We start from the raw sequence: 18,341 nt of genomic DNA on the forward strand, positions 1-18,341 counted from the left end.
TTTTCTCCTGGATTATTTTGCTTTCATTTTGCAGGAGTGGTTTTGGTTATTGTTTTTTTTTTTTATTGATGAACACTGCCCTCTCTGTCTTCGACTTGGGTTCCACAGCTTCCCAAACACTTTTATATACTCTGTTCACCATCTTGATGACTGACGTTTAACAGTTAGTAACACAGTGTTTTTATCAGGCAATATAACACATCCTTCTGTTCATTTTGCCTTCATTGAACCTTGTTTTACATCAAAGTCTTTTAACCGGAGATGCTCTATTGCCATGATCATAATGAGCCACTATAAAAGCGCTTTCAAATGCAAATAACTTCCAATAAATAGTTTTTAGGACTAAAAACTAGCCCGTGTAGCTACTGTAAAGTGGTAACTGGCAACTCACCTGCAGCTTTAAAGTAAGACAGTCTGTGCAGAGTGAGCTTCACCTGAAAATGCACAGATTTACCACAGGTTTAAGTTCAACTCAATCAGACCAGAGGAGATGCAGAATGTAGTGAAAACTACAGGATGCAAAGAGTCTGAACAGAGAACAAAAGGAAGATGATGATCAAATAAAGAGAACAATCAAAAATCAAAAAAATATTTAAAAAAAAAAAGCTTGTTTCAAATATGGCGAGAAACCGGAAGTGAAGCGTCAGTGAAGGGAGCTTCAGCCTTGATTCTGACACTGTCAGTAAATGGGCTGATACAAAGCGCAATCCCTTTCTGTTTCTTTTTTTTTCTCCAGCATAATGTTGGCATCCTTCAGACGGATTCATTCTACACCATGACTTTGTACAACCTGCCTAATGTGTTTATCAATGTTTTTGTGACAGGATTACTTTTCTGATCGTGCTAAAACCAACAGAGAAAACTCATGAGGGGTGGCTGGACAGGCCTGCGCCTCATCCAGAAGGAGGCGCTGCTACCACCCTTTAACGCAGGGTATCCCCACAAATGGGTTTCACTTTTCTAAAAGGACTTACTACTGTAATTGACACTAAGTAAAACAATTCAAGTGCTTGAGAAGTAAATTTGAATCTTGAGTGCAGTATTCTACATTATCCTAATGAAGAAAACATGTTTGCTAACTGTTTTGTGTTCCAAGCTTAGTTGCTAATTAGTCAGGTTTCTACAATAAGAGCTGCTTACCCAGTCAGCTACCTATAGCTTGTGTAACATAGCCATTATAGTGGTAGCAAATAAAAGTGTCAGCCTCTACTGTGATTTGTTTCCATTTGCCCCGTGTTATCACCTCGTTTTCAACGCGTAAGAGTGCGTGTGTGTCCTTTTGGCCTGTACATGGCAATTGGCTCCCATTTTTGGTCCTAAAACACTGTAGTTAACTATATTACATAGGCTCTTGTAGAAATGCTGTTGATCATGTCTTGGTTGGTGTAGTGATTAACACACACAGTCTCAAAGCATTTTGCCTAAGGTTCGAGTCCCGGTGGGAGCAGTCTTTCAAATTTATTTTTTGTAAAAACAGCATCATCATTATGATTTAGCCAATGAGGCAACATCACCATCCTATTTAGTGCATGGGTTTCTAAGACTACGAAATGCTGGTCATCTGTGGTGGATGATTATAGTATTTGGTATTGTAGTATTAAGTTATGGCAGTTTAAACCCGAAATAAGCAGCTGTATGCTTGGACAGACCGAGCTTTAATTGGCGGTCCATGCTCTTGTATGCAGCTTTCGATGTGTGTCAGTCTAAAGGCTTAAGACATCTCTCCTTAAAAGACACCAGAATATAATGTTCAGGCTTCCACAACCAGTGGCTCCGGAGCCACACGCACCTATTTCGCTCCCAGTGACTTATGTGGTGGAAATTTCCCATAAAGAGGGTAATAACCGTCTTTTGTGTGATTTATTATAAAAATAAAGGAAAATAAAAATAATGGATGTTGATCATGCACATGAACAAACCAAAAACCAGCTGGATTTTTGTTGGGGGCAGGGCTTAGCTTGGTATCTGCAAGTTACACCCACTCCCCAGAGCACATCTCACCCCCTTTATGTGAAAAATACCTGGAAACCACTGCAGCCAGTTTTTGCAGCAACTGACTTTATCCACTTCTGTAAGTAAAACACATTTTTCAGTCTTTGAAATGTGGGATTAGACAATTGACTGGCTGTTTTCACACTCAAATGAGAACATTTTTAGAAATGGGATAAATTCAAACCATGAAGCGCCATCTTTTTACTTTACTTTTTACTAGTACTATTTTCATGACTTATTGCTGTAACTGATCAGCTCATGGTGCTGTATTAGGTTTAAGTAAAGATCAGGCAGCACTGTGTCTGTGTTTGCGTTACTGTTCTGTTTTTTGATCTTCTGATAATCATATTAAGATTTTGACATCATTTTGGCTGCCTGTTTCTAATCCTTTGATTTAAAGCTGCCATCAGGACTCAGCCATGTGTAAAATGTGTGCCACGAAACATTTCTAAGACTAGTGTTTTATAATAATGTTATTATTCTTTTTAGTTTTTTTTAATTGTAATGAATTTGAGTTTATTTGTATCACTATTTGTGATGTCAAGCCCTTTAAACTATATTTCTAAAAAACAACATAAAAATGAATTGATTGTCCAACCTAAACCACATTTTTAGAGTTCAGGCATATTTCTGGAAGTTACTTTCTTCCTTTCTCTGTACAGGTTCAAGACACCATGTCCATCCCAGCGCGTCAGTGCACCATTGAGATTCAGAATAAGTGTTCTGTGTACATTCTGTGTAACCCACAGTGAGTACTTCCTCTCCTTTCCAGTTTCTTTCCACCATTCACAGCTCATATCTAAACATATGCGTATATATATATTTATATATGCTGTAGTGAATGTAACAAGCAAAAGGCAGGAGTAGATAGTGATCAATATTATTTTTTAATTGATCAATACTTTTGTGGTGCACTGCTTTCTATTTTTTTAACCAGTAGTGATATAGGCACTGTTCGGAAAGATTTATTTTTTGATAGATTGATTCATTTTATGATTCAAGTTACAAAAATCTGTCTGAGTATCATCGTTCTGTGTAAATATCTTATGTTACAACGTTCTGAACTTCAGATGTCTGTTGCTTTTCTGGTTTCAGTGTTTACACTGTCAGTGGATTCTGTGAAAAACCCCTGGCACCGACACTCAGCCCCTCTGAGTCTGGCAGCTCTCTGTTCATTAAGACCCCTCACAGTGCTCGTGGATCTGTTGGAGTTTTTACTTATGATCTGCAAAACACGACTACAAAAACTTTTGGTGGCAGAATAGCTGTGATGTTCTCTGTTCCGTACGACTATAACTTGTACTCTAACTGGTATGGAGTGGGAGTGTTCGGGCTGGACAGACAGTGTGGACAACTACTGTTCGACCAGATGTACAACGATACAGAGACGAGCTTTGTCAGAGGTAAAGCTAAAATGCCCAGTCTGACTTACAAAGGCTCCAATGTCATCATCAGAGCCACTATGTCCGACAGTTACCAACCTGTCATGAAGGTTCAAGTGTGCGACAACTAAAATGAAAAGAGAGAAAGAGCACAGTACAGTATATACAGTTACAAAATAAACATATGTTAACAAAAGGAGTGTATACACATAAATTTGTACAGTAAAATCTGATTCTAATCAGTAATAATCTAAGCTTCTCTAGTAACAAAACATTAATATCACTTTGTTTTATACAGTTATATTATTGTGTCCCTGGATACTAAGCTGTAAGTTCTGTTACCATCTCCTAGTAAAGTTACCTTCTGCGACTTTAATGACTTGTTTGAATCGGTTTAGAGAAACTGATGGAATCAAACCTTTAAGGAAACATACAATCACGTGGCAGCAGAAACATGTTTCCTGAATATTTGTGTAAATGCAAAAAAATAAACTTTGCTAGAAACTGATCTCATTGGAGTCGTTGGATAATTGATTTGCTATGGTTTCATCATTTAATTCCATTTTATTTATAGAGAGCCAAATCACAACACAGTTATTTCAAGGCAATTTACAAGGTAAGGTTTAAGACCTTACACAACTAAGCCCAACAAACCCCACATAAAGCAGAACCAGGCTCAATGTGGGTGACCATCTGCCTCGAACAGTTGAGAGAGAGAGAAGCACAGCAACAACAACAACAACAACAACAAGCAACAACAAGCAACAACAACTACGGCAACAGCAGAGCACAGGCAGGATGAATGGACCAGGGACTGGACGCAGGCAGGATGGTTGGATCCACAGCTGCCCATCACAAACACAAAGCTCTGAAGGCTAATGTAGTGGGACATCATCTTATTTAGATGTGGAAAGACATTCAAACTGACCAAGCAGACAAATAAAACTACAAACCAATGCATCATAAACAGGTGCTACAGCTGATTAGTTAAATTAAATATAAGAAGCAGTGATTTCATAAATGTTTAATGATTATAAAAAAAATACTGTGATTATATCCATTCCAATAATTGTGTTATTGGATAATAAGTTGTTTCATTTCACCTTTGAAATTTTATTTCCTCACCATGTGACATTTGTTTCTTAGTTTAACTTTGTCTTTTAGGCCAGTTTGTTCATGCTCTTTGTTTCTGTGAAATCCTTTATAATGAGAGGTTAAACTTGTACAGCCTGATGGTACAGCTTATCCAAACATGTGCAGGCTGAGGCCTGGCAGACTCCACTCAAACAACCACTGACATCTGGAGAAAGAACCATACACCTCCTAATGTCTGTCAGTATGGGTCAAAGGTGTCTCACTTCACTCTGTGTGGTTAAGCAAACACATAATCAGTAGGTGCAGGAGGTGTATTTATTGTGCACAGACACTGTAACTTGAAAATAAAAACAGTAAATACAAGATAATTCAGTAAATAATGAAATAGATTTCCCTCACAAGTTATTTTACTTAACAGTACACTATTGTGTGAAGGGCAAAACCAAGCCGCTTTATTTATAGAGAACATTTCATGCCCACGGCTTATACACGGTGGTTTATACAGGTAAAGAAAGACGGGAAGTGGCATCAAGACAAAAAGCACATAAACTAAGTGACACCTGGGGCCCGTTTCAAGAAGGAGGTGTTGTTGAAACTCTGAGTTTGTTAACCCTGAAATGAGGAAAACTTAGAGTTTTCGGTTTCAGAAACTGAGGTAACTTAAATCCGTAAAGTGGTGTAAGTTAAACATGTTTCAAGAAGAGAGGTAATCGAAAGTCAGAGTCAGTTACTATGGCAACTTATTCTAACCTAACCTGGTTGGGAGCAGGTTTTGTTCGGTAAACTAAGAGTTTCCTTCGGTCTCCGCCCCTTTTTAATGTAAACAATGTTTAAATGGGCCGACCTCTTTTGTTCTTTCAGTACATTCATACTGTGGATTTCACCTGTTTCCTTCGCGCAGAGATCAAAAAGGCATGTCCGTTTCTAGAGGATCCTGTAGATGAGGAGGCTGTATTAATTTGCAGTGCATTGAATGTACACCGCGAGAGGATTTTGACGCCACAAGTTATTTCCTATCTGCATGCATATTTATTTGAGCTGTACCGTTTTTCTCGAGACTCCATAACATATATAACATAATAATCTTATCCACCCATACATCAGACACATCATCCATCGTGGCCGTGTTCTTACACCTGAGCAGATTCATTGCGTTGCGTTACGGCTAATCTGAAAAATGATGATCAGTTAATAACATCTTGCTGTGACCTGAAATAAACTAAGAAATGTGCAGGTACACTGACTACTTTTTCTAATGGTCACTGTAACTGACTTATCATTTTTTACACCACCAAGATCATATGTAATGCTGCACATATCATCACAAATGTGGAGGCCAAGTGGCCCAGCTCTGTTCATGACTCATGAATATATTGTGCGTCAACCCTAAGTAACAGGCTGCACTGTGGTAAGTACATGTATGTCCTATACACTTATTTCAATGCATGCACTACACACTCACATGAGCACTTCTATGCAGCAGTAAAGTAATGTAAACTTTCTTATAGGAGAGATTGACGACTTTCTGCTGGAGATAGGGGTTAATGGCAGCCCACACTACTGACCCCTGACCCAGAACCTGAAGCAGACCCCCAGCAGCGCTTTAATATGGCCCTGCAGAACAAGAGCCCGGGTGCAAATGACCATAGGCCTGTTGAAAGCATGTCTTCAGTGCCTACGTCACCTCAGGGAAACACCTGAGAGGCTTGTGACATTATTGTGGCATGTGTTGTTCTTGATCAATATTGCAATTATTAGAGGGGAACAACACCCTGCCCTACAAATACAAGACCCTGAGGAGACTCCTTTCATCACGGTAATTTGCAGAGTGGATGGACAGTCAGATGTGATTTGCCGTAATGTCTTAATCAGCCATCACCACCACCAATAAAAGAAACTGAATAAATGCAAATCCTAATTTATTTGGTTTTCTTCATTTCCTACAAATACAAAGGCAATTGTTAGATTTTATGATTCTTCCAATAATTCATACAATTCACCTTTAACTATACACTCACCTCCAGCTTTTTTTTCGAGAATTTCAATTTCCAGATCTGTCTTTTCAATCTTGTGGTACAAGTATAACATTTCCTTGAGATTTAGTACAAGTAATTTATACAACTTCGTAGTCGGTAACAGAAAATACAGAAGATTTAGAGTTACAAGACATAGTTCCTCATTACTCTTACAGAATTGAACTCTGGCATTCACTGAACATCACTGAACTGTGTGCATCTGTGCAGCAGAATGTGACTGTGACTCCTCCTGCTGTTCTTTCACACTCTGGGCAGAGGGGAGATAATAATGTCACTATACTTGGCGATCAAGATGCATCATTTAAGCTATGTAACACAAACATCAGAAGTCATGTGATGTGTATAAACTGTATTAATATTACACTTTATAATACTACTTCTCACAATTTAAGCTTTATTTAGTAGTATACTTACAACATCCTGGGCTTCTGTTGTGACAGAAGGATTCATATATTACCATCAGAATCTGTTAAGACCAACAAAGAACCCAACCCAGAGTCTAAGAAAACCAGTTGTTCTAGCCTCTGCCTTCTTTCTGTTGGCTGAGTAGAAGTCAAATGATTTAACTGTGTGAAAACATTACAGCCATTTTGAAAATGCTGCCCGCACTGCTATACTCTGCATCCTATTGTTGTAAGGTCAGGTAATCTACACCCATGATATGATTGTGCCTTACCTGTTTGAATTATGTTTTAATATTTTATTTTTAGCTGCTACCACGTTCTTTTTATGCATGCAGGATCACACCTACATAAAAATGTAAATTAAATTCTTATATTATTACATGAGTTTAAAAACCTAATTAGATTAATGTAATAATTGCTCTCTTATCATTACTTTACAAATCCCACATCAACCACAACAGGAATTTTAAAAATGTATAGACATAACAATGCACTTTTAATTCATACAAAAATCTGTATTTTATGTATTTAGTGGAGTAACTCCTTAGATGAGTGAAAAATTAAGAACAATTCTTTACTTTACAAGTGAAATATAACAATAATACTAACATTATTTAGTAATTAGTTACACTGAATTTACGCATTGAATCGGGCAGCTATTTTCCATTTTCCATCCATCCATTTTCCAAGCCGCTTATTCCCTAATGCGGGGTCACGAGGGTGCTGGAGCCTAACCCAGCTGGCTATGGGCGAGAGGCAGGGTAGACCCTGGACGGGTCGCCAGTCCATCGCAGGGCAACACAGAGACAGACAACAATTCACACACACACTCACACCTACTGTACGGGCAATGGAGAGAGTCCCCATCTTTGGACTGTGGGAGGAAGCCGGAGAAGCCGGAGAGAACCCATGCAAACACGGCACGTGCAAATCGAATCGAACCCAGAACCTTCTTGCTGTGAGGTGACGGTGCTCCCCCCCGCACCACCATGCAGCTATTTTTGTCTGTCCTAGCTTCTTCTTTCTCTTTTGCCGCTGCAGCCGTGTTGCTTTTTCTACAGAATATAGACTCGTAGTCGCTATTTGATTGAGGTATCATGTCCATTTCCGGACCTCTTTTGTTGTCCTGTTGCCATGGTGACTCATAATATCTTCTATAATGATATCACTCCATTGATCAGGGCTGTTTATAGTTGTGGTGCACGCGCTTAACTCTGAGTCAATCAACTCGAAGTTGATTAAACCAACTCTTCCCAGCTGTTCTGAAACCAAAAACTCCAGGTTTGCAAACTCAGTGTAAGACAACTCAGAGTTCAGTTCCTGTATGAACTCAGAGTTTGTTAAACCTCCTTCTTGAAATGGGCGCCTGCCCTTCCAGAACTGAAGGTATGCTGGCTCCCAGGCTACTAGTGTAGTTGGGTGACTGGGGGTAGCAGCCGGACTCCTCTCATCACCCTGGCTTTGACAAGTGGCATTGTTTATGCACCAACTTCTGTCTCACCCTTTTGATGAATATTGTTATGTTCCAGCTTTACTAACCTTGTAGTGGGACACAACACCAGAACCGATAAGCAGACATAAACAGACTTAGCTGTAAGCACTGCTGTCATTTACTATTAATAATTTTAATTGATAGTTGCAATATTGTATATTGAAACTATTATTAAGTATTATGTGATTATGTGTAATAATATATATGCTTAGGTGTATGTATATGAATGTAATTATGTGTGAGTATATGCGCACGCCTTAAAGGAAAACGGATTTTCAATGGGGGTTGACCAAAACAACTTTGGGTAGTATTCAAGAATGAAGGAACACTCTGTACCCTCCATATTATCTATGCAGACAAATTATCATTTATTCCTCTGCAAAAAGCTTCTGAAACACTACAGAGGCTTTTTATGCCTTGCATAATCGTACAGCACTAGTATTCAATGGCCAGAGTTCCTGCTGTAGATTACTTAGAAGACAACAAGATCTACAGTGTGTTAGCACAGTCAGATATTTGTGGTTAGTTGTATGTTTTGGTCAACCCCCACTGTGTTAACGTTAAATTTTTCCATTAAAAATATTATAGATATTAATATTAATTTAACATTTAACAACATTACTATAATTATTTAGTTATGAATTTGTTTGCCTAAGGTGTATCTTTATTTATTAATTTGTGCCTATTTATATTTAGGGTTTTTTTTTGGCCTTATTGATAAATTTTTTTGAGCAGCTGCTTGTACTGTACTTTCCCTCCCAGGAGGTAGAGGATTGGTCTGGGAAGCAGGGGGTCCCAGCTTTAAGCTACTGTTTATAGGCTTTACCACTGCTCCCCTAGGGTATGGGTCCAATGCAGAAATGAATTTCGCCAATATGGGTTGAATAAATTTATAATATTATTATTGGTAACTAAAATGATGAGGACCTTGACAGACAGCAAATGTGTAACATCTAAGTGACAACCTTGACTGAACAAAAACCAGAACCTAAAAACAAACAAGCTAGTGGTGAAACTAATGACACTAATTACAAAAAGGAACTCAAACAGGAAGTCATGTGACACCACAGCAAGACAAGAGAGAACAAAACCCAAAACAAAAAGCTCCTCCAGTAGGCCAGGACAGGACAGGCAGGCTGTCACGAGATGAACACATAATGGGAAATCATCCGCTCCTAGGTTTTAAAGGCCGAGTGTAGCATATGGCAGGGTTAATCTCAATAAGCCTGAATCTGGTGACCAGAAACAATACCGGGACAAATGTACTGTATGTCTGTTTTTGCCTTAAACGATGAAAGAAGACATGGGTCACACAGTGTCCATGAATGTTATGGATCCAGGCCAGAACTGTCGCAGAATGATTCAGTCTTAGTGAGACAAAACAAGGCATGTACATAACTTTTTAATGGTGAAATTTCCCTCTCAATCATCACCTCTGTTAGGTAGCACTGCCGTCTTACAACAAGAAGGTCTTTGGTTCAAATCCCGGGGCGGACCAGGTGCATTTCTGTTTGGAGTTTGCATGTTCTCCCCGTGTTCGCGTGGGTTCTCTCCGGGTTCTCCAGCTTCCTCCCATGGCATTAATTAGGTTGATTGGTCACTCTAATTTGCCTATCAGTGTGAGTGTGAATAGTTTTCTGTCTGTGTGTTGCCCTGTGATAGACAGGCGACCTGTCCAGGGTTTGCCCAAAGTCAGCTGGAATAGGCTCCAGCACCACCCCGCATAGGAATAAGTGATAGAAAATAGGTGGATGGATGGATGCTCATGTCAAGGCAGTTTGCTAATTAAAACTTCATCCAGCTGTATATGACTCATGCTTCACTACATTAGCCTCGCTTTTTGGAACTGTCATAAGGGATTTTGCTGATTACCATGGGGAATGAATACTGTTGCATCCACTATATTATTCATTATACTATAGCTTTCCTGAAGTTTAAAGGATGAAAGTTACTTACCTAAATTTAATTAATACATGTTTATCCTAACATGTTTTTAAATACAAACGGTACCACTGTTATTGTAACCATCCAATGTCATATGCTCCTATGATGTGCTTAATTGAACTTGAAGTAGAAACTTTGAAGTTTAGGACTGTTGAGCTTTTTAGTCTCAACGGAACAACCCCAGAGATGTCTGATTTCAGGTTCTCCACTGGATATAGCTCAGAAACACAACTGTTAATCCTGTCAATACATGTTTGTAACTGATCGTGAAACTGAAAACACATCTCAACTGTTACCAAGCAAAGTGCGACAAGCATGAACAGGAGAACACACATTCCAAGAGGGAGTTGTGTGGAGTTGTGGAAAAATATCCTGCTAGTGGAACTGATGAAACCGAGATGTGGATAAATAATTAGCAAAAAACATTTGCAAAATTCTGAAATACAAACGGTGGTGCGGTGGGTAGCACTGTCGCCTCACAGCAAGAAGGCTCTGGGTTCGATTCCCGGAGGCGACCCTGGTGCCTTTCTATGTGGAGTTTGCACGTTCTCCCCGTGTTTGCGTGGGTTCTCTCCGGGTTCTCCGGCTTCCTCCCACAGTCCAAAGACGTGCATTAGGTTGATTGACTTCTCTCCATTGCCCGTAGGTGTGTGTGTGAATCGTTGTCCGTCCAAGTGTTGCCCCATCCAGGGTGTACCCTGCCTCTTGCCCATAGTCAGCTGGGTTAGGCTCCAGGACCCCCGTGACCCCGCATAAGGGAATAATAATAAGTGGTTTAGAAAATGGATGGATAAAATACAAAACATTTACAAGTCAACAATTGAATTATATGACTTCTATATTTGTATGCTTTTGATTGATTTGATTTTTTCGTTTATTTACATGTTGCTTGATGTGTCCCATTACTCTAGAGCAGGGATGTGTTCACTGACCTCAGGGTAAACTGACAGTGCAGTCTGTATGAGTCAGCTCTGCACTGTGAACAGGTCTGACTAGTCTTTACGGCACTGTTAGGGAGTGAAACCCACAAAAAAGGCAAAAGTATTAGTGATAAAGAAATGAACACAAACCGTTGGCAGTTTATTTATGGGATGGATTAAGAAATTGTCCCAACATCAGAGAGCACATTGTAACTATTTGGAATGAAATTTTTTTGTAAACATCTCATCTCATCTTATTGTTTGTCCCCAAACAGATGAGATAAACATTTAAAAACTGTTTCACAATGGAGAGGTTTCCAACAATTATTTTGTTACATCGGTTCCAGTACATTGTGTAATCATTTGCTTCATCAAATACAGTAAATAAAAAATAAACATGAGGTAAAAGCCAAATAAGTGATAATAGTGAACACAGAGCATCATTTCATGTACAAACATTCCCTTTAGTCACAAGACTCCTCTGCTTCAAACCAAACCCAAACAGCTGTACTGGAATCAAACAGAAGTTTCAGGTCGACAAGCTACTCATCAAGTCCAGGTTGTGTGCTGAGGCTGCAATAGTGATAGTTTGGTCACTTCATGTCAGACAGGAAACAAGATGTAAATAAAACAGGCAAGTGTACTGCATAGTAGAATTCTGTAATATATCTTTATTATATTGGGGCATACTGTCATTATACTACATAATTAATATTTAATCATTGCATTGCTGTGGGTTAAAAGAGTTGCTTTTTGTTGTGCTTAAAATCATCTGGTCATGTTAACAGGTCAAAGTGATTGTTCTGCCTCTGTATTTTTAGCATAGGTAAGTCGTCTGCTCAATTCTGGGAATCCTGAACCTGACTGACAAGTTCTACAGACTGACCATGACACATGTCAATGATCGAGTCCAAAGCCAAGATCGTTTTGGAAAGAGAGTCTGAACCAACTATCTACACACCTTTGACTACTCCACTCCACTGACACTCCAGCTAGCCTCAAACCTCCAGAGACAAAGGGGTTGTGAGCAGACTAGCAGTAGACATAGGGAAAGAATGGAAAATGTTTTATTACTTGCTGTTAGCTTTTGATTTTCTAAATAAAGTACCAACTAGCAGTTAAAGCTAACAGCTTCTTCTCCTAAATTTTATTTCATATTTATATAAATATTTTATATTTCATATTTTATTTATTTTATTAAATAAGTGTTCATAGCCTCTCCTCAATGATGTAAAAGCTCTGGATCGTGTGTGACTGAGCAAAAGTCATGTGATAAAGACTCTTTCTGGTTTTATTTAGACCCAGAAATAAACAAATCCTATGTGGTAAATTCAAGATTAAAAAAAAAAAAACTTTTATTAATCCCTGAGGAAAATTGCTTTGCCCGCTTATGATTGCTTTCACAGATATGAGGAAAATGTAAAATAGTATTATCAATTGTATTACCATTCTGTGGAGCTGACATGAGCGTCGCATCATCTGGACCTGGAAATGTGGGCTGGAGACACATTTGGAAATCTGTTTGAAGAGCAGCTCCTGGATCTTGACAAACTGTGTGGGTTCAATGATGTCCAGGATCTCCTCCAGCTCATCTAAAATCATCACCTGATAAGGAGGGAAGTGTTAGCACAGGAACACAACAACAGCAACAGAGGGTAGGGGAAAGAGAAAGACACGCCTCTTTTTGGCTGCGGGTTTTTGGTAAATCTCTAAAACCCTGAGGACAGGATGACCACATTACTGACCACTGGAGGTAACAGCAGTTTCTTTACAAATTCTTACACATTATTATTAAATTATCATCCTTTATTTTAGGAATTATTGTAATGCTTACAGACATGAAGCCCCTCACAAGTGCAGTAGTCCAGCAGAGTCAGAACCAGAAGCAGATCCAGGTCAGAACATGTTCCGAGTAGTGACAGTCACTGTATAGCTTCATTATAGCATGTCTCCAGTGAGGACATGATGAGCAGACCCACTGGAGGGAGCAGAGATCATAAGTGGTTCAAAGTGGTGAACTGGAGAAAAGCACGAAGTCCAGACTGGAATTCTACAGCCTGGTGATTTCTGAGAAGGCACCTTTAAAATCAGATGATAAAACCATCATTACAGAAGCAGCAGTTCGTTGCTTTTAGGATGAGGAATGTTGGAGCTCTACCTTCAGGTCAGAACCTGCTATTACAACACAGCTGTGTCCATTAATCCGAGGAGCACAAACCAAGCTAAACAACGATGTGAGATAAACTTTAGGACCAGATGACAATTAAACCAGCAACATAAAAATAACATATGACAGTGGTTTACTAGGTGCAGGAGGATCATAATCAAAGATGAAATAGAGTAATTAACCTCAGGCCTCCTGTATGTTGACTCTGACCTGAATACAGGAGCTACAATATTTTTAAATATTGTTCATATAATGTTTCCACTGTCTGCACTAAAATAGTGGTTCAGGTTTTACATTTAGTCCTTTAAAGTTTAGGAAACAGCAGAGAACCACTGGAACCTGGTTCCATAAAACTTGTGTTGATAAAACGTGTTGTACTTTCTCTCCCTCATCCCAACCACTGGAGGCAGATGAGCCTGGCTCAGTTGCAGGATTCTTCCCCCGTCTACTGGCACTACTCAGTGGGATTTGTTGGGTTTTCTATAGAACTCATAGAACTCAATAAGTTGCAACAGATCCTTGATTTCCTGCCTAATGGCTAAGGTTTTGACTTGATATTGTACAGATTACATGTTGTACAAATCATTATAAGATCATCATGGTTTTCTACTGCCATTAGCAAAATGTACTGTAATAATGGTCAATCCCTAATTAGCCATTCAGGCTCATATTTGAGTCATTACTGCTGACTTCAGTACAGTAGGGTGCATATTCGATTCCCGGTCGGTCACACCGGCTCGTATATCTCCTGGGTCAGGGTCCACGTCAGGCGTTAGGTAACCAGGGCACATGGAACAAGAATGGGATCTACCATACCAGGCAGGACCCCAGGTGCAGGCTGTGCAAAGATGCCCCTGAAACAACAGCACATACTGTAAGATGCTAGCAGGCAGGGCATCCATTGAACACCATAACCAAATGTAAAAGGAACATCTGTGCTAAGTCTATGGATGGAAAATGTACTCCCCATTGAACAAATTCAGCCACTATAATCTCTCTTCTCTGACCAGTCCTTTTGTTGCTGCAGATAACGTTGAACTTCAAATTGGTAGTGAGACTAATGGGCATTGCACAATACAGGTACCAGTATTTGTCAGTCAGGATGTTCTCAACTCCCCCTATTAGGAAGTAATGTTATGGCAGAGCCTGATATCTCTGTTATCTCTGTAAGTGTCAGTGATGGTACAGTTGATGCTTTAGTCTTGGCCCTTCAGAGCCTGACCCCTAATGTAATAGCGCATGAGTATAATGTGAGAACATCCCAAATTTGTGATGTGAGGTGTAAAGTGAGAGAATGGCCAACAGGTGGCCCAGTGTTTCAGCCAAACCCTGTGAATAATAAATAAATGTGTTTAGATGGGTTAGAGCTGTTTCCAGCCATGTGCCCAGAGGGTCAGTCAAAATGGCCAAAATACCAGAACACCACTAAACATGACATTTACCTAAATAAGAGTTTTAGACAGACTGATGGGAATATGTGTGCCATCAATGCATCCAACCATATTTGGACATGGCAATGGAAATGGAAAGGGGATTCTAATTCTAAGTTTATTTCCAGATGTCACAGCAAGAATTAAGATTAGCCTCACTGAAACAAATTAAATACCACAAACCTGCAATCCTCAGAAACTCCTCTTTAATGGCTCTGAGGGGTTTGTGGCAAGGAAACACAACAAATGATTAATGATTGAGTATTATGTTATATATGTTATGGAGTCTTGAGAAAAAACACTCAAATATATATGCATGTGGATATGACAGAAAATGAACTTGTGACCTTAAAGTCCTCTCGCGGCGTAATTCAATGCCGTGTGAAATAATACAGCCTCCTCATCTACAGGATCATCTAGAAACGGACATGCCATTTTGATCTCTGCGCAAAGGAAACAGGTAAAAATCTACGAATGTACTGAAATATTAAATGGCCTATTTCAACACTGTTCACTTTAAAAAGGGGCGGGGACCGAAGGAAACTCTGGGTTTTTTGTACAAAACCTGCTCCCAACCAGGTTAGGTTCACAGAGTACAGAAAGTTGTCATAGTAGCTGACTCTAAGTTTCGATTACCTCTCTTCTTGAAACAGCTTTAACTTACCCCGTTTCTGAAACCAAAAACTCTGAGTTTTCCTCATTTCGGGGTTAAAAAACTCAGAGTTTCAACAAAACCTCCTTCTTAAAATGGGCCCCAGATCCTGAAAGCTCCACAAGCAGTACACAGCAACAAGCTAGTCGACTGACTGATGACTTTAATTATATTTAATGATCAAACATGACAGCTCATATCCATGTACTATATATGAAGTGTGACGTTACTCTCCTGATTTGTGGAGGTGATGCAGTTGTGCAAACGTTAAACCGGTGTTAGATGTTAATGCAGCATGTTAACCGGCAGGCACATAATAGGTCAAATCTTGACTCCCTAGCAACAATAGAGACATTAAGGGAGGCAATAGAAATATTAAGGGAGGCACAGAGAGAGAGATTTCAGAACTACACACTTTGATGACCACTGCTTCCAGGACCAGAGTGTCACGGCAGCGGCCACGAAGATGGCGGACCCACATGCACAGCACAAAGGGCAGACAGGTAAGTATAAGGGTTTTAATGCAAACTTGGAGTCACGATGGCAGATTGGCGACAGCACAAGAGGAACAGGCAATGGCAAAGTCAGAGAGGCATACAAAAATCCCGGATTGTGACACAGCAGCTCTGGAGCTCAGCCCTGCAGGAGCTTGTGGAGCACCCTGTCTGCCACAGAACATGAATGGGAACAAAGTGATGGTGACGTTGACAACAAGCAGATGATGGGCCAGGGGGGAGCGATACTTGTCTTTGTCACCTTCCCAACATCCTGCTACGCTGGCACTTTCTCATTCATGTGCTGCTTTAACTCCACTCGCCTCCAAACCCTTACCTGCAAAACTAAGTCAAGGTTTGCTACATACACATTGGACCAGCAGCTGGAGCCCTTGCCATCCTCAGCCTTTGCCCTCAAGGTCTCCACTCACAACCATGCCTGGACGCTGTTCCTTCACCCCAACTAGCACCAAGTCTCAACTACCAGCATTTTACTGTATAAGTATCATCCACACGTAACAATTATTTGAGATGTTTGTGCACCAGCTAACACTGATTCTGTCAGTTACAGCTGCTCTATGCTTTATGTTGTTTAAATCAAATTCTATACGTGAGCAGCAGCACTCATCCTCAGCTGTAGTAGTTGTTAGGCTCAGAAAACAGCACCCTCTTCAGTAATCTGACCAACTCATCAGTACACACTCACTCACTTAATGCAATGATGTTGCTTTCAATAACACTATAATAGTGGACAGTGTAGTGGATTTTTCAACATTTCAATTATCAAAGAGTAGACAGTGTGTATGCAAAACAACCCAGCTCAATCCATAAATTCATGCTTTTTTAACCACACGTGATCTTCCACTCAACTTTGCATTAGTACTACATTTGACATAAGTTCTTATCAGAAGGATAAAAAATGCATGTCTGTGCACAATGGACTTAAGGAAAACTACCTTAACATTATGTTCTATATTCCCAGTGCTACAGTTTTATTAGAGATACATATTAACTATAACCTGTTTACATCCCAGTCTGTTATAATAAAATATACATACTTCCCACCTTCACCATCATTCCTGGTCATGAAAACCAAATTCATTCATTTAAATCTTTTAAATTACTTTTAGATCTCATGACATTTATTATGCTGCAAACATAAGAAGCATCAGTTCTTGTCATATGTATAACATATACATCATATATTTCTATCAATACAATTAATGCATTAATGGATGATTGAAAAATTAATTAACTAATGAAAAACAATTAGTATAAATAAGCCTTAAAATTGGAAAATGCGATGTGCCATGACACAACTCAAATATTTCTGCTTTCTCTTTTTTCCTTTTATTTTTTAGTATGTTTTTAGTATGTTTCAGTATGTTTAGTATGTTTTTAGGAAAAAAATATTTCCACCACCTAAATATCTGAGCATTCAGATGGCTCAGTATACATCAAGTATTAGTAATCTGACTCAGAACAGCCGAAGGTGTCAGTACTTAAATTGCAAAGTAGGTCAGTCTTCACATTTAGTCACAACCTGAAAAAAGCACAAGCAACAAAGCAGAAAAAAAGTCTGTGCAGTAAATAAAGAGAGTAAACCAGCAGGCGTAAGTGAACAGGTGGCACACAAGCAGTGAAAAAAGCAGCTTAACATATCAAAGGTACCAAAATAATTATTAAAAAAAAATTCAAACGCAATGAAACGAGATACCCCACAAGTTCTTACAAAAAAATGCCAAATCTTTGTCAGTTGATTCAGTAAAATAATAAATGTTGATATAATAACATTATTTTGACCTTTTTGTTGTTGCTAAATGATGCTGTAAAATAAGAAAATCAGAAATATTCTTAAAAAAATTAAAACTGCATGTTTTGCTATTAGCATTTAATTACACACCAAATACCATAAATACATCCCAGTTCTCATTCAGTCCAGCAAGCCAGTCTTTAAGTCTATTTGTGAAGGTTTGTGCTCTATGTTACTGTTATATTTATGGGCTCCTTGTCCAGAGTCATAGACATGTTCCTATCACAATTTTCAATCACTTATTTATTTATGAAACACTGCACACGATGAACAATATAAAGCTGTATTTGCTACTGATTGTGTCACCGATACTCTGTTTACTGGCAAATGGCAACAGAATCTTAAAGCTTGAATCCAATTACAGTTCGCAAAGCCACCGACATTGGCTCAGCTTAACAGAGCAGGTCAGGTGGACAGGAGGGAGACAAGGCTCCACGGTGGGCTTCAGCAACCTGCTCCCCTCGAAGTTCCTGATCTTTTTGCGTTGACAAACCTAGACTAGCGCAGGGGACGTGGCGGC

General features: G+C 39.3%; 1 protein-coding gene and 1 long non-coding RNA gene across 2 annotated transcripts; one reads left to right on the plus strand and one right to left on the minus strand.

The window, feature by feature from the left end:
- The first annotated feature begins 133 nt into the window (after positions 1–133).
- Positions 134–3,894, plus strand: LOC114846102 (uncharacterized). Its single transcript, XM_029134890.3, has 3 exons — positions 134–2,071; positions 2,655–2,740; positions 3,088–3,894. The coding sequence occupies exons 2-3, from the start codon at positions 2,667–2,669 to the stop codon at positions 3,503–3,505; spliced, it is 492 nt and encodes a 163-aa protein (XP_028990723.1). The 5' UTR covers positions 134–2,071; positions 2,655–2,666; the 3' UTR covers positions 3,506–3,894.
- A 7,468-nt stretch (positions 3,895–11,362) lies between these two features.
- LOC121201875 (uncharacterized) lies at positions 11,363–18,330 on the minus strand. The gene is made up of 3 exons (XR_005897055.2): positions 13,100–18,330; positions 12,712–12,870; positions 11,363–11,838 (listed from the first exon to the last, which is right to left on the minus strand). It is a non-coding gene; the product is annotated as an uncharacterized LOC121201875 (long non-coding RNA).
- Between the last annotated feature and the right edge of the window lie 11 nt (positions 18,331–18,341).

The sequence above is a fragment of the Betta splendens genome, chromosome 2 (assembly GCF_900634795.4).
Source record: "Betta splendens chromosome 2, fBetSpl5.4, whole genome shotgun sequence".
In the NCBI taxonomy this organism is placed as follows: domain Eukaryota; kingdom Metazoa; phylum Chordata; class Actinopteri; order Anabantiformes; family Osphronemidae; genus Betta; species Betta splendens.

What these genes read in the sequence shown, in the direction of transcription:
- LOC114846102 (XM_029134890.3), top strand. Translation starts at nt 2,667, where the DNA reads ATGTCCATCCCAGCGCGTCAGTGCACCATTGAGATTCAGAATAAGTGT. An exon ending in TACATTCTGTGTAACCCACA is followed by an intron (nt 2,741 to 3,087) that starts GTGAGTACTTCC and finishes TTCTGGTTTCAG; the next exon opens with TGTTTACACTGTCAGTGGAT.